The sequence below is a fragment of the Vombatus ursinus genome, unplaced genomic scaffold (genome assembly GCF_900497805.2).
Source record: "Vombatus ursinus unplaced genomic scaffold, bare-nosed wombat genome assembly UNPS02014794.1, whole genome shotgun sequence".
Lineage (NCBI taxonomy): Eukaryota > Metazoa > Chordata > Mammalia > Diprotodontia > Vombatidae > Vombatus > Vombatus ursinus.
The window spans coordinates 20,769,829-20,791,622 of record NW_020954572.1 but is presented as its reverse complement, the minus strand read 5'-3'; the positions used below and the strand labels follow the sequence as shown (position 1 = coordinate 20,791,622).

At 40.6% G+C, this 21,794-nt stretch overlaps 1 protein-coding gene across 1 annotated transcript in view; it reads left to right on the top strand.

The window, feature by feature from the left end:
• RTF1 (RTF1 homolog, Paf1/RNA polymerase II complex component) overlaps nucleotides 1–17,638 on the top strand; it is a 49,174-nt gene extending 31,536 nt beyond the window's left edge. Inside the window, exons 8-18 of the mRNA XM_027870008.1 lie at nucleotides 780–957; nucleotides 3,028–3,110; nucleotides 10,748–10,835; nucleotides 10,932–11,039; nucleotides 11,634–11,711; nucleotides 12,404–12,525; nucleotides 12,701–12,758; nucleotides 12,991–13,068; nucleotides 13,509–13,604; nucleotides 14,200–14,311; nucleotides 15,140–17,638. Coding sequence (XP_027725809.1) covers nucleotides 780–957; nucleotides 3,028–3,110; nucleotides 10,748–10,835; nucleotides 10,932–11,039; nucleotides 11,634–11,711; nucleotides 12,404–12,525; nucleotides 12,701–12,758; nucleotides 12,991–13,068; nucleotides 13,509–13,604; nucleotides 14,200–14,311; nucleotides 15,140–15,246 — 1,108 coding nt within the window. The 3' untranslated portion in view covers nucleotides 15,247–17,638. The remainder of the gene's footprint in view (nucleotides 1–779; nucleotides 958–3,027; nucleotides 3,111–10,747; nucleotides 10,836–10,931; nucleotides 11,040–11,633; nucleotides 11,712–12,403; nucleotides 12,526–12,700; nucleotides 12,759–12,990; nucleotides 13,069–13,508; nucleotides 13,605–14,199; nucleotides 14,312–15,139) is intronic.
• Nucleotides 17,639–21,794: the final 4,156 nt, after the last annotated feature.

Here is a 21,794-nt window from a genome sequence, read left to right as displayed (position 1 = left end):
TTTGTGTTTTTACAAAGAATTGCATGTTATTTTGATCAGGTTAATCCTGAGTGTACATTCTATTAAATTGAATTTATCTTTTAGTACCTTTTTTAACCTCTTCTATGCACTTAATATATTATAGTGCTTTACAATATTTATTTACTATCTCCTCTCCCTTATTCATTGATAAATTCCTTGAGGGCAAGGCCGTGGCCTGTTTCAGTCTTGGGATCGCTAATGTCTAGCGGGGTGACTCAGTGGATAGAGCTCTGGACTTGGAGGAAGTTCAAAACCAGTCTCAGACACTCACTGGTTGTATGACCCTAGGCAAGTCACTTAACTTCTGCCTGCCTCATTTTCCTCATCTGTAAAATGGGGTTAATAATAAAACCAACTTCATAGTGGTGTTGTGAGGATCAAATAAGATAATATTTGTAAAGCACTTTGCAAAATGTAGGGGCAGGTAGGTGGTGCAGTGGAGAGAGCACCGGCCCTGAAGTCAGGAGGACCTGCGTTCAAATCCAGCCTCAGACCAAACACTTGACACTTACTAGCTGTGTGACCCTGGGCAAGTCACTTAACCCCAATTGCCTGAAATAAAATAAAATCCCATTCAAAACTTATGTCAATCACTTAAGCGTTATGTCAGTGCTAGTTAGCTATTATTATTAACATGGTGTTTTACACATAATAGGCACTTTTTTGTTTAATTAAATTTAGGGAGTTTGTATACCTCATTCCTTGTAGTGCATGATCATGATGAATACTTTTATCCTATACTCCTTTATCCATCCCAGAAAGGAAGAGGTCCCTCCAAAGTCACAGCCAGTTTCTCTGCCTGAGGAGTTGAACCGGGTACGGTTATCACGGCACAAGCTAGAACGGTGGTGTCACATGCCTTTCTTTGCTAAGACAGTCACAGGATGCTTTGTACGAATTGGCATCGGGAACCACAACAGTAAACCTGTCTATCGGGTGAGCATTTGTTTTCTTGGCTGCATGGGGTCAAGAAGCAATACCACAACATTGGAAATGGAGAGAGTTTTTTAGCCTGAAGAAAGTCGGGACATGTGCAGTGGATTAAGATGGTGATTTGAGTTGGCTGGTGACAAATGGTATCCACGTCACACAAAGGCTTTTATTTCCATCTAGACCAAATGTAGGAAATGAGTTGTTGGTATTTGAATAAAGAACTGTGCAGCATTATCCCAGTGACTGTTCTTTTTGTTCAGTACTCAAAAACTACTGGGTCAGAAGATGTTGATACATTTGTGCCTTAGTTGGGATGGGTCATTTTATCCTTTCGTTGTAATCGTAAACTAGATTTCAGAGTTGTTCTAGGCTTCTATGCCTTATGTTCCCTTCTACTGCTTGACCTAACATGTGAGTACAGTAGAAGAAATTGGCTTTAGATTTGTCCATAAACAAACTACAATAATAAAAGAAATTTTGGGTACCCAAGACAGATGCCTAGAGACCTCTTTCTCTCTTGCTTGCTTAACCCACGTAGTTCTTGTATTATTATTATTATTATTATTATTAAACAATTTATTTATTAATTTTTAGTTTTCAACATTCACTTCCATAAGATTTTGAGTTTCAAATTTTCTCCCCACTCTTCTCTTTCCCCTTCCCCAAGATGTGTAATCTGATATAGGCTCTACTTATACATTCATATTAAATACATTTTTACATTAGTCATGCTGTAAAGAAGAATTAGAACCAATGGGAGGAACCACAAAAAAGAAGAATCAAAACACAACAACAAAAGAAAAGGAGAGCAAATAATATGCTTCCATCTGCATTCAGATTCCATAGTTCTTTCTCTGGATGTGTATAGCTTTTTCCATTGTGAGTCTTTTGGAGATGTCTTCGCATTGCCGAGAAGAGCTAAGTCTATCAAAGTCAGTCATTGCACAGTGTTGCTCTTACTGTGTACAGTGTTCTCCTTGTTCTGGTTTCATCACTCAGCATCAGTTCATTGAAATCTTTCTGGGGTTTTGTTGTTTTTTTTTTTCTGAAAGGTGCCTGCTAATCATTTCTTATAGCACAATGAATGGTATTCTATTACATTCATATATCACAACTTGTTCAGCCATTCTCCAATTGATGGACATCCCCTTAATTTCCAATTCTTGGCCACCACAGAAAGAGCTGCTATAAATATTTTTGTATATGTGGGTCCTTTTCCCATTTGTCTGATCTCTTTGGGATACAGACCTAGAAGTGATATTGCTGGGTCAGAGGGTATACACATTTTTATAGCCCTTTGGGCGTAGTTCCACATTGCTCTCCAGAATGGTTGGATCAGTTCACAGCTCCACCAACAATGCATTAGTTTAACCCATGCAGTTCTTGAGGAAATCCCTTTCTGCTAACCTGGGTACCACATATGACTCTTAGAACCTTGGGATAATTTCTTTAGAAAATGTTTCTTTTTTGTCTTCAGGGCAAGGAGGAGGTATGTCAGAAATGGGCAGTGAGGACTTTGGCCATCTGAAAGAAAATAGAAATTTTTTTTTTCTTACACAAAACCACTTGGAGGAGCAGTGTGCTGTAATGTCTAAGAGGTCTGACTTTGGAGTCAAGAAGACCTGGTTTCAAGTGTGACCTTTAACATGTACTAACCCGTCACTACCCAAGTCATCTCTCTTAAGACTAAATTTCAGATGAATTGCTGATCTGCGTTAGTGGAGGGAGTTTCTATACAGAGAGCTTCCTATAAAAATGAAATCATAGGTCTAGACTCCTTAAAAATAAATTGATGAAAAATTTCCATATCATATAGATCAGATATCTGAGGGCCCCAAATTAATCCCATCAGTAAAATAAAAATCACATTAGATCTGAAATTCTCAAATCCCTGGAATTTGATACATTGGCATAATTAGATACATTTACCTTAAGTTTGTTTTCTGTTCATAATAATTGTGTTATGTTCCTGTCAGAATGGAGTCAAGTACCCACTTTCTTAGGTATACTATAGGAAAACTGGATATCTCTGCTTTTAAGTATATGTTTTTGACTGGTGTTTTCTTCCCTTAGGTTGCCGAAATCACTGGTGTTGTGGAGACAGCCAAGGTTTACCAGCTAGGTGGTACCAGGACAAACAAAGGATTACAGCTGAGGTAAGAGAAATAGGATTCTTAAGAACTTCCCTTCCCTTGTCATGTAGTAAGTGCCTTTTGTCATTTGTTATGTTCTTCCTGTTTAATGTTTTGTGTTAGAATTCAAGATAGAATAGTGGATAGTGTTCACACAGGCATACATTCATATATGGGTGTGGTAGACAACTTCTACTTTTTCTTGTCTACCTTTTTATAGAGGTACATGAGAAAGCACTTATTCACAGCTAGGGAAACTGAAGCATGGAGAAGAACTTGACCTATGATGGTATAGCAAGTCATTAGTAAAGATTAGAAATGAATCTTCCATTGCTTAGCTCAAAGTCTCAGTGTATTCTTGTCTTATTTCCATGTCTGCCTAAAAAGAACTAATGTGGAGTGGGGTGAAGGAAATAGAGAAGCCTTTAAGGAAAATGGTGGACTGATCCACCTTAAGAGAGTCAAGCTCTTCATGAGTGGTCCCCCTATTAAAATAGCAACAGAAGTGCTGAAAAGAAATAATTGCTAGAAATTTTTATAAGAAAATTAAAGCTCACCAAAAATATATTTAGCAAACTAAAAGAAAGCTTTGATATTTTTTAAATTATTGTTTAAGAGAGTAGAAAAGATGTCAGAAGAAGTAACACTATTAGTATAAGAATAGCTTCAGCAGAAAGGAAATCCTGAGAGGGATGCTCACATGGATAATGCAACGAAAGAATTAAGGAAAGAATTCAACTTATCCAAAGTAGATGATAAAAGGAATTTTAAAAAGTGGATCCAGTTAAGAATCTTGAGAAGAGAAAATTTGGTATTTTCATTGGGTATAACCAAAAAGCATAGGAAATTATGAAGTAGAAGACAAAAACAAGCTCAGAAAATAACTCATCTACCAAAAGATTTAGAAGCAATTCAGAAAGAAGTTAAATCTGTGAGAGACAGATCCATGAAAGGGAAGCTCAGAATTCTTGGTGTTCCAGAATACTTTTCTTCTTAAGAAAATACTTACTATTCCATTGTTATTAGGAAAAATTTCCCAGAACTATTAAAAACAAATTATACTGTACACTTTCCAAACTCCTAAGGAGAAATTAAAATTGAACTTATCCAAAGTGCATTATCCTGAAACTTGAATATAGGGACAAGGCAAAAGATTCTTCAAATTGCCAGGAATAAAAAAATACTACATATCAGAAAGGATTCATCAAGAGCTCACCAAAGTTAGGGGCAGCTAGGTGGTGCAGTGGATAGAGCACCAGCCCTGGAGTCAGGAGGACCTGAGTTCAAATCCGGTCTCAGACCAGAGACTTGACACTTGCTGTGTGACCCTGGGCAAGTCACTTAACCCCAATTGCCTCGACAAAACAAAAAACAAAACAATAAAGATCTCACCAAAGTTTCTTTCAAAAAGCAGAAAATATTGAAGCATTCTTAAAATCAGAAAATGTGGGATTTGATCCTGAGATCACCTTCCCAGAAAACTTAATAATCATCCTTTTTAAAGGTAAAAGATGTACAGGTAACCCAAAAGAACTCCAGAGAATCCATGAACAAAAGTTCATACTTTAAGAGATCTGATTCAGAGACATAAGTACTTGGAACTATTAATCCTTAATATTGATTAATCATATTAAAAAGTCTTAATGCAAGAACTTCTGTGGTAAAAAAAAAATTTGTTAAAAAGATATTATTTTGTTTTCCAAATTGTTGGATTTTGGAAGAAGAAAAATTTACAGAAAGGCTAAAGGAAATGAAATGTCTGAGAATACAGTTAGAAGTATGTTTCAGATAAAGGGACAGGCCAGGAAGAAAAGATGGAAAAAAGGAAATAGTATGTAGGTAATCCTCAGGTGTAAATCCTATCTTTGACATGATAGTCAAGTTTAGTTTTGAACCCAGCATCAAATAAAGGAATGTGTTTAGTTTTATCGAGTTTGGTTTGGCTATAGAAATAGAAAAATATGAAAGTTTATAATAGAAAGTGAATCAAGTCTAACCATTATAATGTAAATGGATAAACAGTAATATCAAAGGGTACGTAGAGGCTTACTTGAAAATTTAAAATGATGTCTTTAACCCAGGCATTTTGTAATTCAGTATTCTAGGCTTGGCCATCCTCAGACCAGTTCCCTGATAGTTTAGAGTCGACATTTGGGACACAATGAGACATGGTCATCCACCTTTAACAAGAAGAGATTACTTAGTCTTAGTAGCAGAAAGATAGCCAACAAGGGTGGAGGGGTGGTATTGAGGACACCTCAATTGGTTCAGCAGAGCATAATGTCTCCCTGGCCTGAGTTGCCCATCAGAGAATTTCTGGTGGTTCTTTGTACTCTGCCATCAGCAGCATGAGCCTCTAGTCTCTTGAGCCAGTCGAGACTCTCTGGTGCTCTCAGTATTCTTTACAGCCTAATTTGGATGAAGGATGGGAAGGGGTACGTGTTAGGATATTACTCCTATTGCACTAGGCTGTTTATAAATGAGAAAAATAAGTATTGCATGTCACCTTCTACAGTATGCATCCAAAGAAGTACTTCAACACTTGAATTAATATGGGTTTTTGTTAATGTGGAGAGACTACCCCTCCACTTCCCTCCCCCTCCAGTACACACACTGAGTACACATCACAACCCATCCATGACTTCTCATCTTTTGTGTTTTTTGGCTATGTCTTGCTGTTTATCTTCTACTCAGGGGTGCACACAACATGTAGGGGAACTTCCTCTACATCACATGATGAATGAATGTATGAAAGAAAAAGTATTATTTGTGCCAGGCTCTGTACTAAGTAAGGGCTGGGGATACAGCTAAAAAGAGACCCTACCTGCCCTCAAGGAGTTTACATTCTAATAGGGTGAGATAACACATAATGGGATAGTGGTAACTAGGAAAGAGAGTCTAGGGACATCATGAAGCTACCAGTGGAGAAAGCAAACAATCAGTTATTCCTCATTTCAACAGTCATTTCATCATCTTCCAGTCTTAAATATCTCTGATGTTATCTTTTGTACCACTTCCGTGCACTGAAAATATGGTACATTTTACTCATGTTCACCATATAAACAATTATACATGTGCCCATAGATGCTGGTTATTTACCACTTGACACTCAGCCCAACCCTACCCCCAGCCCCCCCCAAAAAAATTTGTATATTGATATTAACATAGTAATAACTAAATATTCAGCTTGTTTCTGTGATTCCTTTTGAACTACTTTCTTTTCTATTTAATTACTGTTGTGGCATTTTTTTTTTTATTCTAGTCAGTGTAGTTCTGCTCTCTTCATGGACTTTATAATAGAGTATTGTCATTCTTTGAATTCTTCATATTCATTGGTTTTTATGGTTAAGTTATATTCTGTGACAGTCACAAGCCATAACTTATTTAATCCCAGTTTTTGGGCACTTAGTTGTTGTTGGTTTTTTTTTTTCCAGTTTTTTGCTATTGTAGGTAGTACTGCTAGCAGTATTTTTGTACAGAACTAGGATATAGATAACCTAAATAGACCAATCTGAACAGCAGAGATTAGGAATGCCATCACTGAACTACCATGTAACAAGCCACCAAGAGAGATTACACAGATTCATATATTTTTCTATACCTTCAAAGAATAAGTCCTTTATTACATAGACTTTCATGATAAAGATAGATGCTCCCTATTTCTATGAGGCAAATCTTAATTATTACTGATTTAAAATATTGACTAAATATCCATCAGTGTACATTAAATGTTTAGTTTTTTATTTTGTGTAGTTCTTATCCATGTTTTTCCATAATTCTCCAAGAGGATCTACTCAATTGCCTAGAGGCCTTTACAAAGATCAGCCTTCTTTCCTTCCCAGTTCCCTCCCCCTCAATCCCCATTGAGAACACAAGAAAAAGAAAAACACATTGCAAACTTGTAGCCAATCAAAACAAATTTCCACATTAGCCATTTCCTAAAAAATATTGATATCATTCTCAACTCTTGAGCCCTGCACCTTTCTAAGGGAGGTAGATAGGATGTGTTTCACCATTAGTCCTCAGGTCATTAATGTTGCTAAGAGTTGAGCATAATAGTATTCCATCACATTTATCTACAATAACTTGTTCATCCATTCCCCAGTTTATGAGTACTCCCTCAGATTCCCATTCTTTTCTACCTCAAAAAAATGTATGAAATATTTTTGTACATCCTTAGAATTTGTTCTGCTTAGGTCTCATCCCTTTCTTCATCTACTCTCCGAATATCCCACCACTCCCATTTCTCTTTTAATTTCCTGCTGAGTAAAACGTGTTTCTGTTCCTAGAAAGCTCTCAAGCTCTCACTCTCTCTCTCTCTCTCTCTCTCTCTCTCTCTCTCTCCCTGCTTTATTTTGACCAGTTCAGATGAGAATGAAGTTCACATGTAATTAGCTACTACCCCCTCTTCATTTGTATAGATGTCTACTTGTGCATTTTGATTCTGTGAGATTATTCTCTCTACCCTTCCTTCCTTTCCTTTCCCTTCTCCTTCAGTATATTCCTGTTCTTTCTTTCCATTTTTAAAATCATCAGAATATAACACAGCCACTGCTAGGCCTTCTATCCTCTCTAACCCCTACTAAAGATGTGGTTCAGAGGGGACACGTGTCATCTCCTCACGTTTGAATATAAGCAGTTTTTCCTTGTTTAGTCTCTTATTGTTCATTCATGTTTACTTACATATGTTTCTCTTTGCTCTTGTGTTTGAAATTCAGAGTTTCTCTGCAGCTATGGTCTTTTAATGTTAGAAGTCTTCGATTTCATTAAAGATCCATTTCTATCCCCATAATATTAAGCTCAGTTTTAATGGGTAAGTTATTCTTGGCCGTAAGCCCATATCCTTTGCCTTATGGAATATCTTAGTCCAGTTTTCTGTTCCTTCATAGTGATGACTACTAAATCCTATGTGATCTTGACTTTACCTCCATGATACTTGGGTTGTTTCTCCTTTGACCTGGAAGCTCTGGATTTTGGCTATGATGTTTTCATTTGAAGGTTTCTTTTAGGAAGCAGCCAGTGGATTCTTTCTATTTCTCCTTTGCCTTCTGGTTCTAAGAGATCTGTGCAGTTTTATTTTCAGATTTTTTTGAAACAGGATGTCTAAACTTTTTTTGGTCGTAGTGTTCCATTAGTTCAATGATTCTCAATTTTTTTCCTCCTTGATCTGTTTTATAGGTCAGTTGTTTTTGCTGTGAGAGATATTACATTTTCTTTTTTTTTTTTTTTTTTTTTTTTTTTTAGCCTTTTTGACCTTGTTTTAATATTTCTTGTTACCTCTGGGACTCATTGACTTCTATTTGATCCATTCTAATTTTCATGTATTTTGTTGCTTGGGCAAGGTTTTTGTGCCAAGCTACTAATTCCCTTTCCCATTCTTTCTTCCAAAGCTCTCATTTCTTTTCCAGGTTTTTTCTTCAAGCACTCTTATTCCATTTATGAAAGATTTTCTAATTCTTAAAAAAAAAAAAAAAAAAAAACAACCTCTTTATCTCTCCCAGGAATCCTAGTTGAATATGTGCTCAATCTGTGTTTTTCTCTCATACTTTGCATGTAGATGCTTTAGAGTCATTCTCTTCTGCATTTATTTAAGTCTTAAGCTTCCCTGCCACCATAATAGCTCATTATGATGTGGTTCTTTTTTTTTTGTTTTGGTTTGTTTTGTTTTTTTGTCCATTCTTCCATCCTACTTCCTGGCTTTGGATTTTATGTTAGGGCTAGGCTCTGAGGAACTTCTGGAGGAAGGTCTGAGCTGGTGTTGCTGCTTTCTTGGGTTATTGAGGGTTGTGTTATTCCAGGATCTCAGGGACAGGCTGGAGAACTGAAAGATTTCAATGCTCCCAGAGCGATCCAATCCAGGACTTCTCCCCTGATCTGAGCTCTGGAAGTTCCTGACTTGTGTTTGGGTCTGAGCGAGAGTAGCCTGCTGCTGGATTCATCAGCCCTTATCAGCCAGCTGGAAAGTCGTGCTGGTTCCGAGTGGCAGAATTGTAGGCTTCCGTTTGGTCTGGTATTCCTGCCCTGGTTATTCTTCTGCAGGCAGGGATAGATGCTGGAAGTGCTAGAAGCCCTGCTTCTCCTTGGTTCTACTCCACACCAACCTTGCTTGCTGCAGCTGGTTTGGGATAGTGAAAAGAGGACTAGATTTGGAGTCAGAGAACCTGGCTTCCAATCCCAGAATTGACACTTGTCACATATTGGCAAGTCATGGTCTCTGGACCTTGGTCTCTTCATCCATAAAAGGAGGGGTTGGACTTGAATGCTACTGACCCTTCCAGTTGTAAATTTTCTTGGTATACATCAAATCATTGGTAACATGCCTAAACCTACCTATATCCACCATATGTCTTTCCATTTTGTTTTGAGGCACTCATAATTTTGATTCTTCAAAGATTGTGGTGTTCTATAATTCACAGCTCTGTAGTATCACCAGAAAAAATAATAGATGTTAAAAAGATGGATTTTTGTGTCTAGGTATATCTTGTACTCCATCTAATAATAAACCCCCTTGCACTTAACTAGCTTAGTCTTCAGACACAAAACACGTATTTCTTCACTTGTCTTGTACTTTTCCTTTTCACATTGCTAGAACCTCCCCTGATGGCATAGCCTATAGCCTTCAGGAAACCAGGATCACCACCTGAGCATAAGGTATTGTGTTAGTACTTCAGTGAAGATAAAAGAAAACTACCAATAATAGCCTGTCTCTTTCTATCTCTGGCTTTCTGTCTATATCTGTCTATCTCTCTACTCAGAAATATATACATATATAATCATTCCATACTGGTTGTGGAATGAGTGAATAAATTGTAGTTTATTAATGTAGTGGGGCATTACTACACTATTAAAAATACTGGAATACTTTGATGGATCTGTGATTTCATCAAAATAGGTACTTCCTTCAGTAATGCAAATCACAATCCATCCACTTTTTTTTTATCCTATACAACTCTTTATCTGTGTCCTTTTACAAATCTTCCAATGCAGGGATCCACCCAACATGCTGAGGTACTCCCTCTATATATCTTGACATTTCATGAATGCCAGTGGAGCATATAGACTGTACATTAGTTATCCTTTATTATAGCTACATGACCAGCCCACTTCCTTTTTTTGGGCCTACCTTTCTCAAACTTACAAATACAAAGACTATATAAAATGTTGAAATAGTATGAAGCAAAGAAAGCAGAACGAGAGTAATTACATTGACTAAACCACAACAAAACTTTGTGTGAAGATAAGAAATTGGGAGAAAATGCAAAGTAAATAAGTTCTTGTTCAAGGTGTTTCTTTAATGTAAATCGTTCTTTGGGTTTGATATTAAGCTTTTTTCCTCCTATTTTTATTTGTCAAGATGATCTTTTATGATAAACATTTAAAAAAAAAGCTGTTTTAGGCCCTACACCCAACTGTGGGTCATATCCCATATAGTTTCCTGGGAGTCTTCACAAGAGATAGAACCTCTGTCCTCTCCATTGTTCATGCCATTCAGAAGATGGGAAGGTACTAAGAATGCTAGTTCTGGATTGACTGATGGAATTTATTGAAATTTTGTATTAGGGCAGCACTGATGAGAATGCTATGTAACTCTGATATCACTGTTAGGTGCCTTCCACAGTCACCATTTGTAGTTTGAATAGTGCTCAATTTTTTTGTCTTAGGCATGGCAATGACCAGCGAGTGTTCCGCCTGGAGTTTGTCTCAAACCAAGAGTTCACAGAAAGTGAATTCATGAAATGGAAAGAAGCGGTAAGTTGATAGACTTCAGGTAACCAAGGATGTAACACAGTCACATTTAGAGCTCTTCTTGACATTTTGTCTTTTTTTTGGGGGGGGGATATCCAGATGTTTTCTGCTGGCATGCAGCTGCCTACCTTGGATGAAATCAACAAGAAAGAATTGTCCATTAAAGAAGCTTTGAATTATAAATTTAATGATCAGGATATTGAAGAGGTGAGAAGCTGATAACCCAGGCATCGGTGTCTAGTGAGGGTCAAGATTCTAGGCTCTGCTAGATTTTGAGGTCTGACACTCTTTTTTTTAGCTATTTTGTTTTCTTAATGAGTGGGGAAGAAGATTCCAAGACGAAAGCCATAGACAAAGGAAATAAACCCAGGGTCGGGGTCTGGGGGTTTGAGTGCCTGACTATTCTACCATGACTTGGTGCTTCACCGATTCTCCTTCTCCGAAGCACTTTGCTGAAGTTCATCCTCTGTGTTCCGCTCCCTGTAGTTCTGCAGCTCTTCTCTTTGTGCTCTTCAGTCTCTGCAGTTTTCTCCTAGCAGCAGTTAGCGTTACAGTCCTAGTCCCACAGGCTGCTGCAGATCTTATTGGCATATACTCCTTTTTCAGACTGTCCCTGAAACTTCTCCATAGCTCAGTCAGCACCAGCCTATCCCTTGGAATGAACTCTTTCTGTGGGGCCTGGCTCAGCCCTAGGAAGAGAAGCTGCTTCCAGGAAGGACTTTGTTTATCTCATCTGCAAAGATATTTTTAAAATAACAAGACTCTTACCTCATTCCTGATGTCTCCTCCTCTCCGGTACAGATTGTAAAAGAGAAAGAGAGATTCAGAAAAGCTCCACCCAACTATGCTATGAAAAAAACGCAGCTTCTGAAAGAAAAGGTAAGGGATAGTCCTTAGGGCTGGGCCTCAGGCTCCCCAGTGATGCTATGTTAAGGTGATATGGAGACAAACTGCTGGTGTTTTATGGGGTGAGGCACTTGGGAAAGGCTCTGAATTCATTTGCTAAGCATTTACCATACCCTGATTGCAAATGTAGGTTCAACTTGGCCCTTTTTACTTCTACAAACTAATGGAGATTATTTTTCTTTTTACAAACATATGGGTTCCTTCTATTTTGCTCTCTGTTGAAATTCTGTACTCTCAAGTTTCATGCCTATAAAACCAACCACTAAACCAGCAGGAGGTAATACTGATCATTAGACCTAGCAACATCAGTGGTATTGGCAAGCATTTTGTTTACATTTCCCAGTGGTAACATTAAAATACTACATATCTCTTGCTGGCATTTCATCCTTCTTAAGAATTGACTATAGGGGTGTTGTTAACCATCTTAATCACTAGGTGGCCCTGAGGAGCCAAGCAAGTGGGTAGGGAGGTTCATCATATTACAATAAAAATAAAACTTGGCATTTTTAACAAACTTTTTCAGAGTATTTCCACTTCTGATTTTTATCTTGAGAACACCCATCCTCCAATAGGGATCGTTGTCTTGACTGTGCCTAGAGTGAGAGAATGTAATTGATAACCTATGGTAAATGAGGACTGTCAGACAGATGACTTTGGGTTTGCAGGCCATGGCAGAAGACTTGGGAGACCAAGACAAGGCCAAACAAATCCAAGATCAGCTGAATGAACTGGAGGAAAGGGCAGAGGCCCTGGATCGGCAGCGAACAAAGAACATTTCTGCCATCAGGTGAGTTCATGAAATAGTCACTATACCTTCCCGTGGCCCTAGGCCTTGGAGCTCAGAGCAGAATCATTGGAAGTGATGACATCGTCCTCCTTCTGCCCCCTGGGCTACTGCTGTCTGGTTCCTTTTTTGAATCCGACACTTGCCTCTTGCTCATCATATTCTGCTTTCTCCACAGTTACATCAACCAACGAAATCGGGAATGGAACATTGTTGAGTCTGAGAAAGCCCTTGTGGTGAGTGCGGCTAAGATGATGAATTTCATTTTTGCGATGCAGGTTCTTTTTGTCACCTTTCTGTCACTAAATACATTGAGTTCTGAAGTTCAGGAAAATGGGAGCCTTGGAAGTTAGGGAACATAACTGATATTTCTGACTCATCTCAAACCAGCATGAACTTGCTGTGGGTAACAAGGGAAGGTAACGAGTGATTCATTCAGCTTCTGTAATTCATTGTTCTCTGCTTCAGGCTGAAAGTCACAACATGAAAAATCAGCAGATGGACCCCTTCACCAGGCGGCAATGCAAACCAACTATTGTCTCCAATGTAAGTGTAGGAGTCAGAGCCAAAGAACCCTTTTCTTAGGGTTTAAGTACACCTTGGAGATTAAGGGAGAGATGGCTATCATTGGCTTTCCTTGGGTTCAGGAGTCAAATACTTCCTGATATCTCTTAAGCCAAGGTCTCTGAAAGTCTGTCATAGAAGCAAAAGGGGATAGCTCTGCTGGGATTTAGTGTGGATTCCTCCCCTGTCACAGAACTAGAATGATAGCATAAGTTCTGGAAATCCTGCACATTCAGTTACTTCGAACCTGACAGAATGTGGACTTTAACAAAACCAGTGATTCCTGCTGTCTTCTTCCAGTGAGGACGACACCAGGGTGTTGGTGGTGGGTTGTTAAGGGGAAGGGGGTTGTAAAGGGGCAATCTTTCTGGCAGTCGGAGTGAGTGCTGAAGAGCCTGAAATGTAATATATTTTGTTCTCAGTCCAGAGACCCTGCTGTTCAAGCCGCCATCTTGGCTCAGCTGAATGCAAAGTATGGCTCTGGTGCATTACCAGATGCTCCAAAGGAGATGAACAAGGCAAGTACTACCCAAGCAGCCTCCTGGGCCAATCAGCTAGCTAGCTTATATGAATACTTTTCCCCCTACTTCACCATTTTAGTCACTACATGGAGGAAAAGTCGCTCTTCTCTTGAAGCTCCAAACTTGCCCTACTAACCATTATTGATGAAGTTAATAAATAACTTCTGTATCTCCTCATTAGGAAGAAAAGCAGCTTTTCTGCTTGAGCACCTATAAGAATTAAGTCTTGTAAAGTATGTTTTTCACTCCCATTCTCAGTGCTGTCATCCAGATTGAAGGAACTCTCATGGAACAATTGAAACCCTGAGTGTTGAGAGGAACATTCTTAAGTACTCATGTCTGGAGTTCACTTTTATCTCCCTCCTTTTGGGCTTTGGAGAAGTGACTTTCATGTCCCCGATTCTATATGCTCTTCTTTGAGAATGGGTAACTATCTGGGAGAGTGTGATTAGGCAGGTTTTCTTTAGTACTTGAGTTGAAGGGAAGATTCATTACCAGAAACTGCTGCTTTTCTCCTTTTCTGTATGTCTTGCCAGGGGTTCTCAATTTTCTTTAGCCTGGTTTAATCTTTAGACATCTGTCTATGTTACAGGGTCAAGGAAAAGACAAAGACATCAACTCTAAGTCAGCCAGTGACCTCTCAGAGGACCTGTTCAAAGTGCATGACTTTGATGTGAAGATTGACTTGCAAGTTCCCAGTTCAGGTAGGCCAGGGTGATGAGCCTGGAGACGGTTTCTAGAAATGTCAGCAGGACTGTTTTAGGGGGCCCCTGATGGCCTACTGGTCTGGGGCAGTGCTGAAAGACCTAAATGGATAGGATGATTTGAATGGGTGCAGATGGCACTTTTCTCATCTTAAAACTGTTTCTAAACCTGGGAAGACTTACATGATCTCATGTAAAGTGAAGTGAACAGAACCAGGAGAATGTTGCACACAGGGACAGCAACATTGTAAAGATGATTAACTGTGAAAGACTTAGCTACTCTAATCAAGACAGTGATCCAAGACAATTCCAAAGGAGCCATGATGAAAAATGCTCTTTACCTCCAGAGAGGAAACTGACAAACTGTGAATGCAGATTGAAGCATTTTTTTAAACTTTTTTTTTATTATTTTACTTTGTTTTTGCTTTTTTTGGTGAGGCAGTCAGGATTAAGTGACTTGCCCAGGGTTACACAGCTAATAAGTGTCAAGTGTCTGGGGTCAGATTTGAACTTAGGTCCTCCAGACCCCAAGGCTGGAGCACTATCCACTGCGCCACCTAGCTGCCCCTATTATTTTATTTTGCTTGTGTTTTCTTTTGCAACATGGATATATGTTTTGCATGACCTCACATGTATAATCAGAATCAAAATGCTTGACTTCTCACAGGAAGGAAGGGTGGGAAGGAGGGGGGCGAATTTGGAACGCAAAAGCTTAAAAAAATTTTTAAAAATGTTTTTGCCGTGTAGCTGGGAAATAGTGAATAAATAAAGACTAAAAAAGAAAACTTCCCAGTCACTCAAAATTCCCATGATGTTCTCTCCGCACAGAATCAAAGACTCTGGCCATCACCTCAAAGGCTCCCCCAGCCAAGGACGGTGCTCCGAGAAGGTCTCTGAACTTAGAAGATTATAAAAAACGACGAGGACTTATTTGAGCAAGCCCAGCCTGCTGCTTCTGACCCTGCATGCACCACGATGATGTTCCTCTTCTCCTCTTCTCCCTTGGTTTTGCCCTCTTTGGGCTGGAGCAGCAGGGGCGCTGGGAAGAGACTCTTTAAACTGCCAGTCATCTGTAACATAAAACCATTTACTGTATAGATCTCCCTCATCCACCCACCCTCCCTCCCCTCTTGCTGCCCCACACCTGTGTGGATTCAAGCTCTCTCGGGTTTTATCCATGTCTTTCTGTTTGCATTTTGCTTTTTATTTTGTCATCATCACAGTTCATTGGGCCACTCTGCCTATGTTCAGTATTATAGCAGAGTCAGGATTCCTGCCAGAGCCTGTGGGTGGCAGCAGCAACCCTGGGCAAGCTTCTCCCTGTACCACCTTGGGCATGGCCATCAAGCTTGGCACCTGGCCCATGTTGGCAGGGGTGGGGACTGGTCACCTACAGTCTTCCTTCTCCACATCTTTCTCCTCTTTCTCCACCTCTGCAGAAGGGAGTTTTTGAAAACTGGTTTAGTTTTCAAAAAGTGTACATTTTAAGAGGGAGGTGTGGGTGTGTGTATGTGTGTGTGGGTGTGTGTATGTGTGGGTGTGTGTGCATAAGTGTGCATATGTGTGTGTGGATTTTTTCCAGGTGTTTTTTTATCATTTTTAAGATGCAGTACTCTTTGTATCAGTCTGTTATGGTTCTCTACGGCTGTTTCAAATTTCTATCAGCTGTATTTGAGCATCTGAAACTACAAGAAAGAAACTTATTAAATGTGATTCTTCTTATTAAACAGGCCTGGCTACTATAGCTGTGTGACTCCCTCCCTGATTCCCTGTCACCTCTATGAACTCAGAAAAACTCCCTAGTAAAGTCCCTACTTAGTGGATGGGGAAGGGTTGAGGGTGGGGGCAACATCCCAGAGCCAGGATTCAAGGGAGGGCAGTGAGACGTAACTCCTCACTGCTCCACGGAACGCAGGAAGTGGCTTCTCTGCTGTAGTGTGGAGTCTCTGCCCTCAGCCCCATGCACATGTCTGTTCTTTCTATGCCCTGGAACCCTAAGCTCCTAGAAATTGTTTTGCTTTTTGAGCAATTCTAAAGTTAGCTTTTTTTTAAAAAGGAAAAAAAAAGACAGATTGTTTAACGTGAGTGGAAAGAAAGGACACAAAAAGGCAAATTGAAAATGTTACAAGCATGTGCAGTTGTGTGTGTGCATATATATACATAAATGATATATATCAGATGTACACATATCTATGTGTCTATATATATGCACGTATTTGTGTGTATATGACTTATGTCACACATATATGTGTGTGTGTATATATCTTTATATATATAGTTGGTGCAGCTAATGTGATGCCAGCACAAAGGTGTGTGTGTGTCTTTATGGAATGTTTGAAAGGAGATAAGCCGACTGCTTGATAATCATTCTCAGGTGTAAAGTTCCAAATGTAAATAAAAGTGACATTTAACAAATCTTCTCAGAACAAAGTACAGCTAAATATACTAAACCAAGAACTAAGCTAAAGGAACAACTGAGGGATTGATGATTTCTTTGGAGGGAAGGGGAACTGGATGTTCTCTTTGCACCTCTCTAAAGAATCCCTGATTGACAACAGGGAGTTGGGGAGAGGGGGAAGAAGAAAAGATCAGGGTTAAGTTGTATTTAATCTTAGAAATGGAATGGATAGCTTTCCTGAGTTTATCAGATCCTCAGTGTTGTTTTAACTTAGTTTACATTTTTCCTTTAAAAAAAAAAAAGCAGAAGATAATTTAAAAAAAAAAAGAGTCCATTGCGATTGTGTAAAATCGGCAAATGGACCGTAAAACAGGGCTGCAGCAGCCGCAGCTCTGCTCTGTTGTGTGAAGGAAAATTGATGGGCTTATTAAAAATTTTTTTAAAAAAACTTATTTACTTGAATAGTCCATTAACTAAGACCCACCCTTTGTGGACTATTGTGTAAATATGGAATCACAGACTGTTAAACATTTTCTGGACTCTGTGCCTGAGTCACTGAGGCCACTGGGGCCTCTCACCTAACTATGTACTTGGACTTTTTTGTTTTTGTTTTTGTTTTTAAAAGAAGTGAATTTACAGAATCAACCAGAATTGCTGGAGTCATTTTGATCCACCATGTAGATCTGTATTTAGCAACATTTGGATTTGGAGAAGCGCGCCGATGATGTTACAGCTGTGTAATAAAATTTGTATTAAAAAATAATTGCTATTTGCATCACAGTGTAGCTGGTTTGCCACCACCTCCCCACATACTACAGATGAAACCTTCCGCCTGAGACACTGAATCACAGAAGGGCTCCCATTTGGACTGACTGCAATATAGTTAGAAAAAAAAAACAAACAACCAAAGAAGACCCAAGGGTGAACTTCACTCATCACCTGAACAGCCCACCTGTGGTTTGGCCTCCCTCCCCAAGACTGCTAACTCTTCTCCAGGCTCGTTCGAAGCAGGTGTATCACTTGGTTCCAAAAAACTGGCATTGTCACAAAGCTGTGGTCTCTGGGGCTGTGCACAGTGGTTTCATGCCCAGAGTGAGAAACAACAGAGTCCGCTCAGCTTGCGCTGTGGTGCTTCCGTGGTGATGATGGGGACATTGGCTGAGGGGCTGGTTTACACAAATTTTCTGTTTCTTCCAGGAAAGGTAACACCTTCCCTTCTGTCCATATGCTGAGCTCATGATGTACAGATCTGAATGTCTGTCGGTCTTGCTTTTCCTCTTCTGACAGGTGTGGGGTAAAGCCTCGTTTCCCTTCAGAAGGGATGATTTTATTTGCTTTTGTTTGTGTGGAGTCCTGACTTGTCACTCAAACTGTACAGATATCTGTAAATAAACTTTATGCCCTGTTTTAACAAGGGGATCACATTTAATCTGATGATTACATCCCAAGTGGCACAGTCTGTCACAGCTGTGTCCTAAAGGCCTAAGAATTCATCTCCTTTTTCTCCTATTGCTTCCCTTCCTTTTGCTCTTAGGCCAAAGATGAGGGACCCAGAAGCTTTCCCATTTTTCAACCCTTAAGCAACCTGGCTTCCTAAGATCCACTCCCCTCAGCCTTTCATTACCCTCAAAACAGTAAGGCAACTAGTTGGCTTGGAAAATAGTAAATATCCTACCTTAGATATTCTGCAAATGCTCTTCTCAATATAGTGGGAGAGAGCATAATATTGCCGCTTTCTTCACCACCTGTATTTAATGCAAGTGATGCCCCCTGACCCTCTCACACACTGCAGAAAGTCTAAGCCTTATGAGAGATGGCTGTCAATTAAGCTAAAATTTGCTGCCTTCCTCCTATACTGTAAGATGACTCCATTCCTCCCTCCAGTCCTACCAGCACACTGGTTTGCAGAGCCTACATTTAATTAAAAGAGGACAGTCTTTACAGCCTTCAGCTGAGCTAAGCACCAAGAAAGCCCAGTTGGGTACCAGAGTCATCCCCCATAGGCTATAGGATTACAAGTGATACATTAGATTCAAAGAAGGTATTAACTTGTTCCAAAGCCCTTAGAGGGAAGGACTATACATTAGTTCTAAGACCCAAGCCTATTGTAAGGTGATAGTCTTGAGACAATTTTACAGAAATCAGGCTGAATTTATCTAGGAAGTTGAGGAAATAGGGACATTTGGACATCAGCCCTGATGAGAGGAGATTGTTAAAGTCACAGTCAGTGAGTGGCAGGTGGGACCTTGCCTCGTATTGTTTCTGTGGCCTCAAATACACTTGAATTTAATAGATTGCATTTCTTGGTGTCAGGTTTTGTGAGAAAAAGTTCCCAGAGAGCATCCTGTCCTAGGGGAGGGAATCCTTAATCCAGCCTGACACATACTAGCTTGGGAAGCTATGAGACCTGTTCTTTACCACCTTGCTCCAAAAAGAGCTGAGACGATTTCCCAAGTTCCTCAACCCTTATTTTCCTCTTTGGAGGACTCCCTCTCTCCCCCAATTACGTACACCCACAACAGCCCAAATAGGCTTACGAATATACCGGGCCTTGCACTAGCTCATTCCTACCCTCTTCTCAGTTGGTTTTTACTTCTTTAGCCCAAATGGGATAAGGAGGTTGAAGCCCATCCCTCTTTTCCTCCCTCTGCTCGAAGGGCTTGGCCCAGAAATAGGTACTGCCCCCATTAGTGGGGGAGAAGAAGTTGGCAGAGCCAGAAGCTGCAGGGTGCTTTTCCCAAGTATTGTTTTCAGCAGGGGATCTGGAAACTCCGAAGGTCAGGTTGGACCGGATCTGACTGATTTGAAGATGGGGTGGGGGGGATGAAGATGGGAGAGGAGGAAAAGTCCTCAGGTCCATGAGGGAGCCAGCCAGGGCCCCAAGGTTAGGAGGTCAGGTATAAACAGCATACATTCCTGCAGCCCAGACAAGAAGGCGAGACTTTGGTTCTGGACCAAACCCTCTAGATAGACAAAATAGACAGCTTATATTGCCAGCCCACACCTGGGAAGGTAACCCAGCAGTCAAATCCAAGGGACCAAAGTTTTAAGATCCCAGGGAATGTGTAAGTGGGAAAAGAAGAAAGGAGAAATAGTAAAATCAAAGTCAAAAATAAAAAATGTCTGGCAAGAATACCTGTTTCTGGGGGCAGCTAGGTGGTGCAGTACACCGGCCCTGAAGTCAGGAGGACCTGAGTTCAAATGTGACCTCAGACCAAATACTTCACACTTACTAGCTGTGTGACCCTGGGCAAGTCACTTAACCCCAATTGCCTAACCAAAAAAAAAAAAATTCCTGTTTCTACCATGAAGATTAGGATTCCAAGATAAAAGGTAGCAAGAGTGAGGAAAGTCCTCTGGGTGAACAGTCTAACACAGACTCTGAGGACCTGAAGGAACCCAAAAGTGGTTGGGGGGTAGGAAGAAGAAATGTTGGGCTGAACATCTCAGAACAGGCTGATCGATGGAAGGGAGCTCAGAGACCATCTTGTCAGTTTGTTTTTTCCTTAGATAAACATTGAGTTCCAGAGATGGAAGTGGCTTGCTCAAAGTTACAGAGTATAGTCACAGCTATGCCTAGCACTCAGGTGTGGGCTTTCATTTTGTTTACTCCCACATCACACTTCGTCCCATTGACCTGGCAAAGGCCACAGGCAGGGGCTGCTAGGAAGGAAGTGGGGTCTGGGCTGAACAGGCAAGTGTGGTGTGGTGTAGTGGAAAGTACTGGAGTTGGGTTCCAATGACCCATCTGGGTTGTATTCCATTTCTGCCACTTAATTGTGTGACTTGAGCAGAGTCACAACCGCTCTGGGCTTCCATTTTCTCATCTATAAAAGAAAAATGTAGGGGCAGCTACATGGCACAATGGATAGAGGACCAGCCCTGAAGTCAGGAGGACCTGAGTTCAAATCCAGCCTGAGACCAAACATTTGACACTTACTAGCTGTGTGACCCTGGGCAAGTCACTTAACCACAATTGCCTAAAAAAAAAAAAAAATGGAAAAAAATATAAAAGAAAAGTGTTAGGCTACAAGATCATAGATTTGGAGCTAGAATAGACCTTACAGGTTATCTGTTCCAAACCCACCCCCCTCATTTTTACAGAGAGGGAAATGGAGGCCCAGGGAAACTGAGTGACTTGTCCAAAGTCACAGAGGGACTCAGTAACTGAGGAGGGAACTGAAAGCAGGTCTTCCTACTCCACTACCTCAGGCTACCCCTTTTCTCCACTTCTATAAAAGAAATAGGCTAGATAATCTCTAAGGAGCAGCCAGAGCAGTTATGGGGGTGGGGTGGGCAGGGAGCTCTGGGAGACAAGAAACAAATCAAAGAAGTTTCCCTTCACATCCACATAACTTAGATTTGCACACACCCCCTTCCCCAAATCTGAGAGAACAGAGCAGTGACTCTGCCTGGTCCTGGCAGAAGAGCCAGCTTGATGGGGAGCAGAAGCAGAAGGGTTGAACCTCTAGCCGGGAAAGGCAGCGCTCAGCCCGCTGCCAAGGCTGGGCAGAAGAATCAGCTTAGGTCTGTCCGGAGGTCCCAGGTCAGAGGGGATCAATGCACTATGTGGATCTCAGGACCCCTCCCAGACCTTTCTCCACAATCCCAGGGCAGGTTCGTTTTCCACTCAGCCTCATCCAAGAGCTTCTTCAGCTTCTCCCTTGCGAGCTTTCTGCGGCTACTCCAACATCACATTCCAGATGAGACTCGAGAATGCTCCAGAAACTCTTTCCTTGGGATACCTGAACCTAGAGCTGTGACTTGGCTTTTTTTTTTTTTTTCCCATCTGGGGCAAAAACATTTTGGGGGAGAGGGATAGGAAAGGAGTCAGAGTACAAAGTCTTAAACTGCCTGTTGCAGCTGACTGGGAGAGAAGGCATCTTGATTCACAAACTTCATCCTCCTCTGGTCTGACACCTCACTCCTTTGCCCTCTCTTGAGTCACTCCACCCTCAAACTCCCCATCCTCTCCTTCCTCACCTACTCTCGGGGCTGAAGGCCTTTGTGCAGAAGCCAAAACCTCTGGATGCCTCACGAAATGCTCCTCCCACCCCTTCCGCGTATTTGTCCTGGATCACAGCC